The sequence below is a fragment of the Salvelinus alpinus genome, chromosome 30 (genome assembly GCF_045679555.1).
Source record: "Salvelinus alpinus chromosome 30, SLU_Salpinus.1, whole genome shotgun sequence".
In the NCBI taxonomy this organism is placed as follows: Eukaryota; Metazoa; Chordata; class Actinopteri; order Salmoniformes; family Salmonidae; genus Salvelinus; species Salvelinus alpinus.
In genome coordinates, this window is record NC_092115.1 from 36,386,898 (window position 1) to 36,403,376 (window position 16,479).

Here is a 16,479-nt window from a genome sequence, read left to right on the forward strand (position 1 = left end):
TGGAAGCCGATTCTAGATTTCATTTTGGATTGGAGATGCTTAATGTGAGTCTGGAAGGAGAGTTTACAGTCTAACCAGACACCTAGGTATTTGTAGTTGTCCACATATTCTAAGTCAGAACCGTCCAGAGTAGTGATGCTGGACGGGCGGGCAGCGATCGGTTGATGAGCATGCATTTAGTTTTATTTGCATTTAAGAGCAGTTGGGAGGCCACGGAGGAGAGTTGTATGGCATTGAAGCTCGTCTGGAGGTTAGTTAACACAGTGTCCAAAGAAGGGCCAGAAGTATACAGAATGGTGTTGTCTGCGTAGAGGTGGATCAGAGAATCACCAGCAGCAAGAGCGACATCATTGATGTATACAGAGAAGAGAGTCGGCCCGAGAATTGAACCCTGTGGCACCCCCATAGAGACTGCCAGAGGTCCGTACAACAGGCCCTCCGATTTGATACACTGAACTCTGTCTGTAAAGTAGTTGGTGAACCAGGCGAGAAATCAAATGACTGCACCAAGGCCACCAAGGCCACCAAGGCTGCCTTTCTAGGACACACGTTCCGCTAGCGTAACCCCTGACAACATTCCGCTGAAAAAGGCAGCTTTGGAAATTCTAAAATATTTTTTTGAAATATGTAACTTTCACACATTAACAAGTCAAATACAGCAAATGACAGATAAACATCTTGTAAATATACCCATCGTGTCCGATTTAAAAAATGTTTTACAGCGATAACACAACATATGATTATGTTAGATCACCGCCAAGTCCAAAAAACACACAGCCATTTTCCCAACCAAAGATAGGAGTAACAAAAAGCAGAAATAGAGATTAAATGAATCAATAACCTTTGATGATCTTCATCAGATGACACTCATAGGACATCATGTTACACAATACATGTATGTTTTGTTCGATAATGTGCATATTTATATAAAAAAAATCTCAGTTTACATTGGCGCCATATTCAGGAATGCCTCCAAAATATCCAGAGAAATTGCAAAGAGCCACATCAAATAACAGAAATACTCATCATAAACTTTGATGAAAGATACATGTTTTACATAGAATTAAAGATACACTTGTTCTTAATGCAACCGCTGTTACAGATTTCTAAAAAACTTTACGGAAAAAGCACACCATGCAATAATCTGAGACGGCGCTCAGATATAAACAACATTTCTCCGCCATGTTGGAGTCAACAGAAATACGAAATTACATCATAAATATTCCCTTACCTTTGATGATCTTCATCAGAATGCACTCCCAGGAATCCTAGTTCCACAATAAATTGTTGTTTTGTTTGATAATGTCCATTATTTATGTCCAAGTAGCTACTTTTGTTGGCACGTTTAGTACACATATCCAAATGCTCGCGCAGATCCAGGCGAACGTCGGACGAAAACTTCAAAAAGTTATATTACAGGTCGAATAAACTTGTCAAACTAAGTAGAGAGTCAATCTTTAGGATGTTGTTATCATAAATATTCAATAACGTTCCTACCGGAGAATTCCTTTGTGTCTATAGAAGTAATGGAACGCAAGTCGATATACTGTGGAATGTGCATGACCAGGACCTGGCACTCTGCCAGACCACTGACTCAAACAGCTCCTATCCGGCCCCACATCACAGTAGAAGCTTCATTCAACGTTCTACAGACTGTTGACAAACAGATCCATATCCCACTGGGATTTCAATAGGCGATGAGTTGAAAATCGACCAGCCTCAGAATTCTCACTTCCTGTTTGGATTTTTTCTCAGGTTTTTGCCTGCCATATGAGTTCTGTTATACTCACAGACATCATTCAAACAGTTTTAGAAACTCCAGAGTGTGTTATATCCAATAGTAATAATAATATGCATATATTAGCATCTGGGACAGAGTAGGAGGCAGTTCACTCTGGGCACGCTATTCATCCAAAGTGAAAATGCTGCCCCCTATCCCTAAAAAGTTAGCGGAGACTGCATTCACGGTAAACGCTCCATATTTCTTCTCAATCGCAAACTACCTTTACATTTATATCGCGGAATTTGTAACGCTTCATCGTTACAGATTAAATAGAGCCCTAAAACTACTAAAGAACTACCCGAGAAGCATTAGGCTCTCGGTCTGATATGCGCGTTTGAACACCTGAGTAAACTCTACTCATTGCGCTGGCGCAGTCATAGCCTTGACCACGGCATTTGTTCACGGATATCCCATCACTTTCAATCAGTTCAATTATTTATTTTTCAAGGCCTAAAGCACTTTGAGCTGTCACATTCTTGAAGCCCAAGAAACAAATACTTAGCTTTCTAATGCAAATGGAAATTAAAAAGGTTTATGAATGACTTTTTGCAGAGTTACGTCAACATCATTTATATATTAATAAATAAAAAATAGTCATCGATGACAGGCGAGTACGAGTGTAAAGGGCTACTAGGCATTATGGTGCTTATCTTTATTATTGTTTATTTTTTAAACATGTATCTGTGTGTCTTCGCTAGTTATATTCATATCTCATGTGTCGTCGAATTAATCGCAGTTACAGTTACCTTGCATTGAGAGCCTTGAATGAAACGATCAGGCAAGGAACGTACCACTTTCATTTAGGGGTGTACGTGAACGGTTATTAAACAAATCCCTCACCAATAATAGTATGTCTATAAAAGCTGCATTCAGATATAGGCTACAATTAATACAATACAAGACAACACGATACTATTTCATATTTACATCAGAAATGTATTTTCAGTCTGTCTACATTAAGCAATCCGTCTTGTGACGACAGCTCTCCCTCTAAAAGTGGTGGTTTCTCCCAAGATGATGTTGCAGATCCCTTTAAAATCTCTTGACCGCTGCCTCTGCGACGAAGTTTGGAGCGGAGCCGATCAGCGGTAATGAGAGACGTTGCTGGAAATGACTATCTTCATTTTTTGCAGAACTGCTTTTGTGATTAAATGTATTGAACGAATTACGAGTTTGGCGTTGATGATATTCTCTCAAACTGGACTAATTAATAATTCTGCTACCGAACTGTCTAATCTGAAGTAGGACGCATAGGCTCCTAAAACGAATCGCCATTGTGATCCTTTCACTCTGGTGCAAGAAAAAGTTATATTTTTCACCCATCGTGAGAAAGGGAAAGGTATCCCACAAAACGAATAGGAATTTAAACGTTTGGAACGGGATGTTTTATCCCTCTTAAATCCTATTCTACGTCGAAATGGATCAGGCGCCTCCAGGTATTTGTTGGATCTGTATTCTATTAAAATGCCTATCACATTTTATTAACATCTTATGATAGAAAGTTGACATAAGACCAGTTGTGTACACACAGGTGTTGCCCCCCCCCCCCCCCATGTGTTTTGCCCAGGCATGCATAGCGCAATTCGCTGCTTGGCAATTACGTAATACTTTTGTCGTTGACGCGGTGGATTCGCTCATTCTCAGTCTTGCTTTGTCTTACAAAGATATATATCAAAATTAAACATGGTATTTTGGGCCATAGGTTGATGAAATTCTCTCTAACCTATTATTATGTTATAATAACGCGATTTACCAGCGCGTAAACAATGTTGAGTGGAGAAGAAATGCCGCATGAAATGACTGCTTTGTTCCCCTTTTTCTCTAGTCTACTGTAGCCGACCGTAGTTAATTCGTGCGCAACCACTGAAAGCCTACCAGACCAGACTAGGCAACTTGTCGCATGACTTACTTTGAAACTGCCAATGGATGGCTGTATGCTATCTGATGTGATATTGCATTTATTATTATCACATATTGTCATTTTTTTTATTCAGCTGTCTCCATGGGATTACAGTGAATGACATAGCCATAGCCTGTTTAGAACTGCATTGGACAATTTCCAATGCTTCTTAAATTAAAAGAAAGATAATGTGATATTTATATCTGGGCTTTTATGAAGTATATTCTTCATATACTGTATTTTTGTATTACTTTACTTCATGACACCCTCTGGAGTGAGGGCTTAGGGTACAGTCACAAGTCATACAGTTTAGGAATTCATGGTTTCAGCTTTTGCTGCTACAGGTTCCTAAAATGCACTTTTGGCCTGTAGTGAAACATATCGCCAATATCGTCCTTCACCCCAATATGGAGAAGTTAAGAGGGTTTTGAAAAGTCCTGCGGAAAAGAAAAATATAATAGTTTTATAGAGGATCATAACTGTAGTATCCTTCCAGAAGATGGATGGTTTTGGGGCAGTTGCAGAATTTGGACACAAGACAACCAGGGGATGTAAAAGTGACCCTATCTAAAGTTATGCCTACATTTGCACTTTACTGACGAAGTAAAAATGTGCTGAATTTGCAGCATTTACATTTGGTTGCTTTAGCTTCTTTGTTGGTTTTTCAGACTTGTTGACAAACGTGTGAAATCTATTTCCCCAAGAAAAAATTCTAAAAGGCAACATTGTGAGTGAACCTATGTTTGACATGCCTAGGCTTGTCTGGAGATTTGACAAGCTTGCAAAGAGTGTGTGTGTGTGTGTGTGGGGGGGGGTTGTTGTGTGGGGGATTATTCATTTAAACAGCTGTGGGTCTGCCGGTGGTGATAGTGAGGTGACAGTTTATGTTTGCAGTTATATCACTTCCTCTCAAACTGATCATTATCTCAGGAAACTGTCATCCTGATCGCTCGCTTTCTCTCTCAGCTCTCCCTCCTAGGTCAACAAAGACCATTACCTCCACCATGAGCCACAACTGCCTCAGGGAAGCCCCAGTCTTTCCCCTGCAAGATGCCGAGTGGTACTGGGGAGACATTTCCAGGGAGGAAGTCAACGAGAAGCTCTGCAACACACCTGACGGTTCCTTCCTAGTTCGTGACGCTTCCACTAAGACACAAGGAGACTTCACTCTGACGCTGAGGAAAGACGGCCACAGCAAGTTGATAAAGATCTACCACCGTGAGGGGAAGTACGGATTCTCAGAACCCCTGACCTTCAGCTCCGTGGTGGAGCTCATCTGGCACTACCAGCATCATCCTCTGGTGGAATACAACGCTGTGCTTGACGTCATGCTCACACACCCCGTATCCCGCTTCCAACAGGTAGGCAGGAGACACCCACCCACACCTCTCATCTACCCTCAGTCTCAATAATGTTTGTTTCCATTTTGAGATGGAAATTTGTGAGGGAGTGAAATTTGCCTTTGGTTTCCTAAGTAAATGGAAGATAATCGTCATACACAGACAAGTAATTAGTTGTCTGCTGTATTACATTTGTCTGCCTGTCTGTACCCAGGATGAGCTGGTGGAAGAGGACAGTGTTGACGTGGCTGGGAGGAAGCTCCAGGAGTACCACAGTCAGTATCAGGAGAAGAGTCAAGAATTTGACCGTCTATACGAGGCCTACAGTAAAACCTCACAGGAGATCCAGATGAAGAGAACAGCGATAGATGCCTTCAACGAGACCATGCTGATCTTCGAGGAGCAGTGTCGTGAGCAGGAGCGTTACGGGGAGGAGTGTGAGAGGAGCAGTCGATCTGAGGGAACAGAGAAGGACCTGGAGAGGTGAGTCTGGCAAACTAAGGCAACAACATCGCTACGTCTCTCCACATGGAGTCTCCACACATGCTTATAGTGTGGATAGATGTCTCTTTGTTGTTTCATCCTTCCAACATGCATGCAGCTATGTTTCAGCTCAGTGGCGTGACCCATGACCCATCTTTTGACCTCTTATGACCATTGACATTTGCCCTTCCAGCTTCCTAATGAACTATGAGAAGCTGAAGTCTCGGCTGGGGGAGATCTACAACAGTAAGGTCCACCTGGAGCAGGACTTGAGGTCCCAGGTCCAGGACTATAGAGAGACAGACAGGAGGATCAACAGCCTCAGGCCTGACCTCATAGAGCTACGCAACATCAGGGACCAGTACTTCAAGTAAGTTACAATACTTCTATTCTATTCTGTTTTATTCAATTTTATTCCAATCACTGTTAATGAAAAGTAGCTTTTTTCAATCCCTTCCCACTGGGCAAAAAGTAGTTGAATCAACGTGGTTTCCACGTCATTTCAACAACAAAAAATATATGTGATGACGTTGAATCAACATAAGGGAATTTTGTCTTTTTTTCACCAAACCTTTAACCTAAATCCAATGACATGGTGAAATGTTTTGTTGATTTCATGTTGAATTCACGTAGTTGACAATTTAACTAAAATGTCATCAAAACTAGACATTGAAATGATGTCTGCCCAGTGGGTTGGCACAGACATTAATTTTTGGTCCCTTTGGTTTTTCAGTTGGCTGAATCACAAAGGTGTGCGACAGAAACGCATTAATGATTGGCTGGGGATCCAAGACGATAGCAGTGACGAGTAAGTATTTCATAGTATAGACCTGTAAATTCTTAGAATACTTCGTAATTGTACTTAGTTTTTGCTTAGAAATGCTTGTGGTGCATATACCTGTTTAGAAATGATTAAATACACCTCTTTTTAATAGTATGCTCACTATTTATGAATGATTGTTATCAATGAAAGGTTTTAACAATGTCCTCCCTGGTGTGTGTGCAGCACCTATGTGTTGAAGGGGGAACGGGAGAGGCTGGCGCACCATGATGAGGGGACCTGGTTCGTGGGAGAGCTGAGCAGGACGCAGGCTGAGGAGATGCTGATGGACAAACCCACCGGAACCTTCCTGATCCGAGAGAGCAGCAAGCAGGGCTGCTACGCCTGCTCCGTAGTGTGAGTGTTCTCTTCCTGCGAGAAATGAACATCATGTAAATAGTCATGAAGGAAAGGAGATTAAGAAAAATATGTGAATACTGCTATACCGTATGAGATGGCTCTATTTTATAGGCTCTTGTAAAGCAGTTACTTCACTTTGATGCATGTTTCAAAGCTTAGGGGCTGCTACACTGGTACTAACATATCTTTCTTTTGTAACCTTTCAGTGTGAATGAAGAAGTAAAGCATTGCATGATCTACAGCACGCCACGTGGTTACGGCTTCGCTGAGCCCTACGACCTCCACTGTTCTCTGAAGGAGCTCGTTCTGCACTACCGCCTCAACTCCCTGGCACAGCACAACCAGGCCTTGGACGTCCGGCTGGTGCACCCCGTCCACGTCACCCCTGTCTCGTCAGCTTCGCCCCGCACAGCCACAGAGGATTGCCTGCTACTAAAGACAGAGGAACACCATCTTCTACAGACTTCTACTAAACTACCCGCTGGACTCCCTGCAGCCGCGCCAGAGATGTAGACTAGACGGATGTGGGACCTGTTTGCGTTCTGTAGCTATCCTAGTAGGACAACTTGAGGGCGGATATGCTTGCGTACTGAAGCAACTTGAGGGCAGATGTGTTTGCTTAGTGAAGCAACTTGAGGGGGCGGACGTGTTTGCGTACTGAAGCTATTCTACGGATTTGCACTAGGATGATTCCAACAGATTTGTGAATGTGATTTCACTTGATTGGAACTTTGACCGGAACTTGAATGTCAGCTGGGACTTTGTTTTTTATAAGATTCTGTTTGCTATTGTTATTGGTTTGTTTGTTTTTTTGTACCCATTTTCTCACCTTTTCTTTTATGGGATACTATTTGTTTTCATTAGTGGGCCTGGTCATCCAGTGGATGACTGACTACATGTACTATATCATAATATGTTTATATTTGTCAGGTGCTCTTTTTTTAATTTGGACTTCCAGGGCCCCATTTTGACAACACAAAGAACTGGTGCTGATGTAAAATGAGACCGTAATACACCCAATACCTTGGAATTTCGATTCATTTTCAAATACGTGTTAATTTCTGTGATGTCCATGCACGGCAGATCATTAAAGTGGGTTTAGAATATAATGGTGCTGAAAAACAAGATGGCTGACTCGGTGGCATAGCTAGCTGTGGTACGTACCAAACTCGTTCTGAGTATTTGAGTACGTAGTCATGCAACTATAGGAACTGATGTAGCGCAATTTGACAGTAGCTTTGATTTTTTCTGTTGTCAAATTATAACCCAGTTACCAGTTGATATCTACCGTACTGAATGTAGCATAAACAATTTTCAATATATTCTTAGAACAACATTCTACATATTGTACCCAATAACCAAAGCACTTGTTATTAGTGAGAAAATATGTGTCCCGACCAGAAAATTCAGTTTATGGTGATGGGGGGGGAAAACACACCACACATGTGCTTGATCAAAACATAAATGGACTGTACGTTATATTCTGTTACTCAAAGTATAAGCTTTTTGTATTTTTAGATATATATTTTTTCTGAAATATGCCACAGAAGATGAAAGCTTGAGGAAAGTGCAATCCAACAGTATTTGTAATGTTAGAATTGAATGATTATGATTATCGGGGGTCATCAGCATTTGCCATAGAAATGCACTAACTCTTGATTGGTGGCGTTATTCATCTGATGATGTGACCTTTTAAGAACGTTTTTGTGTGAACTGCCAGAGGTGCGGAAGTGTTAATTCTGTCTCTATTACTTGAACTGTGGCATTGCTCAATACAGGCATTGAATGTTTCCTCATGACATATAGGCCTACATAGCTTAAGAGGAGAGGAATCCATGTTGTTCTTGGCACATTTGTCAAGTTTGAGGACAATAGACAATCTGAATTGAGATACTGTAAAACTTGTTTTTGTGGTTGGTTCGATGGAAGGTGTTTTAGTCTCTCTTAAAAACTTGACGGGAGGATTGAGGAAACTCCTGGGGTGACGTTAAGCAATATGAGATTATTAAAACCTTTTCTTGCTGAAAGACAATAAACTGATGAGGTTTTTTTTGAACTTGTGTTGTCCTTGTTCCACTTCTTCCAAGTCTTTATTTATGCAACCAACCAATGACAATACATTTTCTATTTATGAAGGATTTATGAAGACTTCACTATGCCTTTAAATGGTGCTGTCAATCCTTCTATGCATGCAACACCTGAAACCAGTGAAATCTCTCACCTGAGCAGCTGCTTAGGGACAGATCATCCACCCCAGCCTCAGGACATCCTTTCACCCCTCTATAAAATCCTGGTGTGATGCGAGTGAGAGGGGACATCCAATCTCTATTCCCGGGACCTCAGGTCCGTTAGTGTAGGTCCCAATAATTGATATGCAGTATATACTAGATGACTGAACAAGGGCCGCTGTTTTGAAGCCACCACGCCTCCATCTTGGAACTCCCCCACCTTTGTAAAAAAATATTTTGGAATTTATTCATGTCTACATTTGTTTTTGCTGTTAATTCTACGACAGACACCTTAATATATATTTAGGAACACCTTCCAAATATTGAGTTGCACCCCTATTTCCTTCAGAACAGCCTTAATTCATCAGGGGATGGACTCTACAAGGTGTCGAAAGCGTTCCACAGGGATGCTGGCCCATGTTGACTCCAATGCTTCCCATAGTTGTATCAAGTTGCCTGGATGTCCTTTGTGTGGTGGACCATTCTTGATTCACATAGGAAACTGTTGAGCGTGAAAAGCCCAGCCGCGTTGCAGTTCTTGACACACTCAAACTGATGCGCCTTGTACCTACTACCACACCCCGTTCAAAGAAACTTAAATCTTTTGTCTTGCCCATTCACCCTTTGAATGGCACACATACACAATTCATGTCTCAATTGTCTCAAGGCTTAAAAATCGTTATTTAACCTGTCTCCTCCCCTTCATCTACACTGATTGAAGTGGGTTTAACAAGTGACATCAATAAGGGATCAAAGCTTTCTCCTGGATTAATCTGGTCAGTCTATGTGTCCACATCACCAACAAAATATCATGGTCCAAACACACCAAGACAGTCGTGAAGAGGTCACAACAACACAATTTTCCCCCTCAGGAGACTGAAAAGATTTGGCATGTCCTTTCTCTTTGCTTATTTGACCTGTTCTTGCCATAATATGGACTTGGTCTTTTACCAAATAGGGTCATCTTCTGTACACCACCCCTACCTTGTCACAACACAACTGATTGACTCAAACTCATTAAGAAGGAAAGAAATTCCACAAATTAACGTTTAACAAGGCACACCTTTTAATTGAAATGCATTCCAGGAGACTACCTCATGAAGCTGGTTGAGAATTCCAAGAGTGTGCAAAGCTGTCATCAAGGCAAATGGTGGCTACTTAAAAGAATCTCAAATTTGTTTAACACTTTTTTGGTTACTACAATGTAGAAGATAGTAAAAATAAAGAAAAACCTTTGAATGAGTAGTTGTGTCCAAACTTTTGACTAGTACTGATATATATATATGTTATTATTATTTTTATTTATTTTTTTTTACATACAATTAAGTATAATGATTATGGCTCTAGATTGCAGGGAAAAGTGATTTCAGGTGTTTGAAAAATGCTAAATTCTCAGACTTATGGAAGCGGAACAGCTCCCCTCCGGACCACCGCCCCCCCATCCTCACATAATTCGTGCCCCCTCTAACATAATGGGAGCATGATGCCCCTGAGAACAGACACAGATATTCTGGGGGGGGATCCTCTTAGGTCCAGACCAAGGATTATACCCTGAAAACTGTGTCAGTCAGCAGCATAGAGAGGACAGGACAGCCTTCTTGGCTGGATGGATGGACCAGATGCACTGGCGTCTGTGAGCTGCTGACTCACTACCAGGGTGTGTGTGTTAGTGTCTGTTCCTGATTAGAAAATGGACAGTAGGCAATTCACAGAGACAGATTGCACAGGTTTGCACTGCAACACTGAAAGTGACAGAATGGCAGCTCTGATTACACCTCCAACTTAACCTTTGTCCTGTTAGCTGGTTTGAACTCTCTGACTGACTTGACCTGAAACTGTCTCCACCACAACCCTCATCACTTTCTCTCATGGTAATATTTGCAGATGTAAATTCTTCCATTGATATTCATACTGTTTATATACTGAACAAAAATATAAACGCAACATGCAGCAATTTCAATGATTTTACTGAGTTACAGTTCATATAAGAAAATCATTCAATTGAAATAAATCCATTAGGCCATAATCTATGGATTTCACATGACTGTGCAGGGGCCCAACCACCGGGGAGCCAGTTCCAGCCAATCAGAATTAGTTTTTCCCCACAAAAGGGCTTTATTACAGAGAGAAATACTCCTCCGTTTCATCAGCTGTCCGGGTGACTGGTCTCAGACAATCCCGCAGGTGAAGAAGCAGGATGAGAAGGTCCTAGGCTGGCGTGGTTACACGTGGTCTGTGGCTGTGAGGCCGGTCAGATGTGCTGCCTAAGGCAGCTTATTGTAGAGAAATTAACATTACATTCTCTGGCAACAGCTCTGGTGGACATTCCTGCAGTCAGCATGCCAACATGCTCCCTCAAAACTTGAGACATCTGTGGCATTGTGTTGTGTGACAAAACTGCACATTTTAGAGTGGCCTTTTATTGTTCCAAGCATAAGGTGCACCTGTGTAATGATCATGCTGTTTAATCAGATTCTTGATATGCCACACCTGTCAGGTGGATGGATTATCTTGGCAAAGGAGAAATGCTCACTAATAAGGATGTAAACAAATGTGTGCACAAAATTTGATAGAAATAAGCTTTTTTTGCATGTGGAAATTTTCTGGGATATTTTATTTCACCACATAAAACATGGGACCAGTACTTTACATGTCGCCTTTATATTTTGTTCAGTATATATTTACATTTTTGTAATTTAGCAGACACTCTTATCCAGAGCAATTAGGTTTAAGTGCCTTGCTCAAGTGAACATTGCCTGATCTTTCACCAAGTCAACTCAGGGAGTTACTGGCCCAACGCTCTTAACCGCTAGGCTATCTACCACCACTTCGTCTATGCCATCCATTGCTGTCTTACTATCACCATCCGTCCTTTGAAAAAACTTCTGAGCAAGGAGGGCTGGAGAATGAATTACCTTTATAGTCACACCTAAAATACACCATCAAACCTGCTCTCAGGCGTTGGCAATTGAGCTATTCTCCTTCAGGTTTCCACAGCCAATGACGGCCCTCTTCCCTCTGTCTCCGTCTGCCTCTCCCATTCCACATCAGCCTGGTCCACCAATGAAATGGCGAGAGCTCACTAACTGGCAGCCAACCAGCAGCTAGTTGCTATGTTGGAGGCAGACTCTGTAGCCCAGTGACATTGACATGGTGATTATTTTTCTTTCACCAGCACAGGCTGCTGTGGAAAGCATGAAAGAAATTAGGTTAGGTATGCATACATTGTCATTTTGTAATACTGCAGAATCTTGAAGATCCCCAAACATTTAAAGAAAAATGTCCCGAACTGCTTCATAACATTCAGGCAATTTTAACACAATCACAAATAAGAATAGGCCTATCTTCTCTATACAATTCGTTTTCGTGTAATTTCAACACAGTAAAAATCTTATTTTATTACCTGTAATTTTATTATATCCATGCGTGCTTTGATTTTTACTTACATTCTTAATTTTAGCCAGGCCTACTGTTTATTTTATCACTTCTGTGCACACATTTATCCATTGCTGAACCGCCAGTGTTGACAATAATTGATCCTATTTATTTGATATTTTATTAGCAATTTGACTGTCAATCCCATTCCTTCCTCAGGGCCATCACATAAACTAAATCTATAACGAATAATTAACCATTTATAAACTACTTAGAATCCCTTTATAAATGCAATGAAGTCTTGTATTTTCCCATGTTTATGTAACCTTACATGGTTGTTTTTGGCCTGGCTTTTTGGCAACAACTACCTCTGGCACCTCTGGTCAGGTAAAGTAATGAGGCCGAACATTCAGCCTGATGTCCAGCTGGTTCAGCGGAGTTAGCAGCAGCTGACTAACCGCCCTATGCTTGCTAACAAACAATCCAGGGGGATTATAATCTAGCAAATAAGATCTGTGGGAGCCAGTTTGGCAGCTAGGGTATCCATTCTTCACATACTGTCCTCCTCTAACTACACCACCTAACCCGGTTTCTTCACTCACCCTCAACATATCATTTTATTCATTCATGTATTTATTTATCCAGGATAGCCCTCTCTTAGTAGGCTAACAATTGCCACTGTTTCCCAAGCAGGGAGTCCTCATTTTGATCCCACTTACTCTTACCTATTTAGTTTTTTGTACACATGCACCTTGTCTGACCTCTGATTTAACCTGCGGAAGCCCAAGTAGCTCCGGCCCCCTCATAATCCTCAAAATCCAACTACATTCAGCCGCATATTGACTTTTTCTTGAGCAGATGGTCGGGGGGCGGGAACATAATTCGAAATAATTTTCACACTACAAATTGACCGCAAGAAGCCCAAACATAAATAGTTTATTTGACAAAAACTATGTCATTTCAAACCTTTTACATTGGGATTTGACTCCCACTGGGCACACCATGTCATTTCAACGTGGAGAATTGGGTCATATTTGGTAGATACGTTGATCAATGCGATTCCAACCTATTTTCACTTAACTCAAAAAGACAGCCAAAAGTTTGTTGAATTCCCAATGTGTTGTCAATCACTATGCTTTCAAACATCTAAAAGCACAACCAAATTCCAATGGAAAATCAATGTCACATTTTTGGTTTGGTTGTCAACTAAATGTGTTATCTCTGCACTTTCAACCATTTAAAAGCACACCAAAGTTCAAATGGGGATGTCAGATATTTGGTTTATCACTGTGCTTGATCAAATAGCACAGCCAACTGACCTGGATTGCATTTAGTTGAGATTACATTAAAGTACATGGTGCAAGTGATCAATGTCATTTGAGATTCTGTGCAGATTATTATAGAAATTGTGAAGATTTCACTGACCTGCGACCCTGAACATGCACGCTTTCTATGATTACATAAGAAGATATTTATTGTTACAGTAACCTCAAAATGTGGCAACGACTGGCCCTTAGATGTACTCGGGAAGGCTAATATCAATAACATGCATGTCAATCTCCACGGCTGGCCCTTAAATGTACACAGAGGGCTAATATCAATAACATGCATGTCAATCTCTCCTGGCTCAAAGTAGATGAAAGATTGACTACATCACTACTTGTCTTTGTGTGAAATAGTGACGTGTTGAAAACACATAACTGTCTGTTCAAAAAGCTAACACACAGCTCAGACACCCAAACATACCCCACAAGACATACCACCAGGGGTCTCTTCAAAGTCTCCAAGTCCAGATTGCTTGTCTAGCTTGCTAGCTAAGATTTTGAAAGTATGATGTTGACATGATCAGTACAATCAAAGCTACGGTAGATATAACGTGATTTGACATCATTTTTGGATGGGCCTTCTTGGATGGGCACTTTTAATGTAAATCTATGACAGCACCCAAGGGGCTGGAATTTTCGCGCTCTCTCCGTAGTGTCCCAATAAGTGACAGACCACTGAGCCAATCACGACGCAACTAGAGAAAATTACCAACCTCTGCTGGCTGCCCCACCACCATAGAAAACACTGAGCTAGGCTGAAACACCTGCATTTTGGAGCTGCTTTACTCAAGAAAGCAAAAAAAGGACCATATTTGTATGTGGCTTTATTAACTCAAATCCTTTCTTTATTTTTTCATTGTTTGCAAACTGATATGTGACACGTTTTATGCCAAAATAACAAACAAAACAGGCAACCAAAAAAACACCTTTATTTAGTATTTATTTTTTAGCTAAACAGGTGGGGCTCAAAACAGGTGGCAAAGCCCCAACGGTCCTGAATGGCAGGTCGCCACTGCTACTGATGGTATCCCCACAAGGTCACAAAATGGACTGGATTTAATATTAAGGAAATAGGCTACATGAGATGTAATAACTCACTGAATGGAAATCAGGTGCAAATCATATACATTTAGTTTACAAAAAGGCTTCTCTAGATGATGTGGAGAAGAAAAGATGACGCCAAGATGGATTTCCTTCTGAGGTAATTGAACCAATTTCTTGATTGTCTTGATTAATTGACCCTTTTAACCTTTGGGGCTTAAATTTAAAGAAGAACGGGTTTCAGACACTGAACATGGTTCCAGACAAAGTTCCAAACAATCAAATCATCCAAAAAATGAAAGAAGTAATGGCGTGTTGGACCAGAAATGTTCATTCAAGTCTATGTGTCGTCAGGCCCAAAAAACATATCTATTTAACGACGGTCCTCAGGTTTAGGTTTAATATTAACATTTTAAATTTTAGTCATTTATACAGGGGTTCCCACATTTTTTGCTTCGTGACCCACCAATTGATGTGGCTTTTGAATCGTGACCCACAATAAGGGTTGAGCAGTGAAAAAAACCACACACAAACCAAAGAAATATATATGAATAATATCCACTTCTTCAAAACATTTACACCTAACTGAATGCAGATTTGAGTATGGGCTCTTGTGACCAATGTTAAGAAATGTACTGTATAATTATGAAATTATTAGTAACAAAGCAGGGTTTTTTTCTGGATAAAAAAGTGGTGTAGGTGATGGGCAAGGCCATGGGCTGAACTCTATCTGGGCCATGGGCAGGAACATTTAAGGCCCTCATCTTGGCAGCTCAGTTTTAAAGCTAATATTCTGCAATTCTACACAGTTGCCATAGAGCTGAGTGAAAATGTTGCCGTTTTAATCTCATTTCCTGCAATTATACGCATTTTTACATAGCTAATGCTGTGCTCTTTAGGCTCAAATATTATAACAAAATCAATGAGAGCCTGATTATCTAGCTTTTACTTTGGTGATTGTAAATTCTCAAAGATTACTTTACTGACTTTATTGTTCCCGTGGGGAAATTTTGTTTAAAGTGGTGTTTAAATACAGTAGACAACAAATTGACAATACAAAATTCATAACAGTTACTGTGCATACAGTATATATCGATGAAAGAAGACTAGGCTGCTGGCCTTACTGGGTGGATTGGAACATTAACCCGAGCTGTTTAGGAGGGATATCACACCTTGCACAAATTATTGTCTAGTTCTGCTTTTCCTGGTGGTGGGTGCCCTGTACCTGCACCCATAGGGGAGTAGTTCAAAGTACAGGTACAGGGGGTGGCTTGGGTCTAAAATTATTTTGTGAGTCTTGCTGAAGGCCCTGACCTTACAGATCTCATCCAAGCCTGTCTGTTTGACTCCAAGTACCTTGCTTACTATGGTGATAATCCTTCTCAGCATATTTTTCTGGCATTGTCAAACCAACAAAAAATTCAAAAAGTTAAAATGCTCTCAATGAAAGATTTGTAAAACAGAGTCAGTATAGTACAGTCAACATTAAAATATGCCAGCTTTTAGAGAAAATACAGTCTCTTCTGGCCTTTTTGTAGATCAGGTCTGTTCATTTACTCCACTGAAGCTTATTGTGCAAGAGGACACACAGATATTTGAATTCCTCTACAATCTCTATTGTTCGCTTCCTGAAGTCTATGCACATATCTTTGGTATTGTTGGCATTGAAGACCAAGTGTGATTCATCACACCACTCTACAGAGTAATTTACGACGAGGCCATGGTGTTCCTCGTTTTCATGCAGCAGGCTGATCAAGGCAATGTCTTCAGTGAACTTGGCGAGGTGTCTGTCAGGATGGGAACTTACAAATGTTGCTGTACAAG

At 40.9% G+C, this 16,479-nt stretch overlaps 1 protein-coding gene across 2 annotated transcripts; it reads left to right on the forward strand.

The window, feature by feature from the left end:
• Nucleotides 1–2,820: 2,820 nt before the first annotated feature.
• On the forward strand, nucleotides 2,821–8,742 carry LOC139560368 (phosphatidylinositol 3-kinase regulatory subunit gamma-like). Of its 2 annotated transcripts, none has more exons than XM_071377072.1 (7): nucleotides 2,821–2,871; nucleotides 4,650–5,044; nucleotides 5,238–5,506; nucleotides 5,700–5,876; nucleotides 6,240–6,314; nucleotides 6,513–6,683; nucleotides 6,893–8,742. In XM_071377072.1, exons 2-7 carry the CDS (start codon nucleotides 4,688–4,690, stop codon nucleotides 7,197–7,199), a joined length of 1,356 nt encoding a protein of 451 aa, XP_071233173.1. In that variant the 5' UTR covers nucleotides 2,821–2,871; nucleotides 4,650–4,687; the 3' UTR covers nucleotides 7,200–8,742. The 2 variants fall into 2 exon arrangements, with proteins under 2 accessions (XP_071233173.1, XP_071233172.1); XM_071377071.1 differs by having other exon boundaries at nucleotides 2,827–3,219.
• The last annotated feature ends 7,737 nt before the right edge of the window (nucleotides 8,743–16,479 follow it).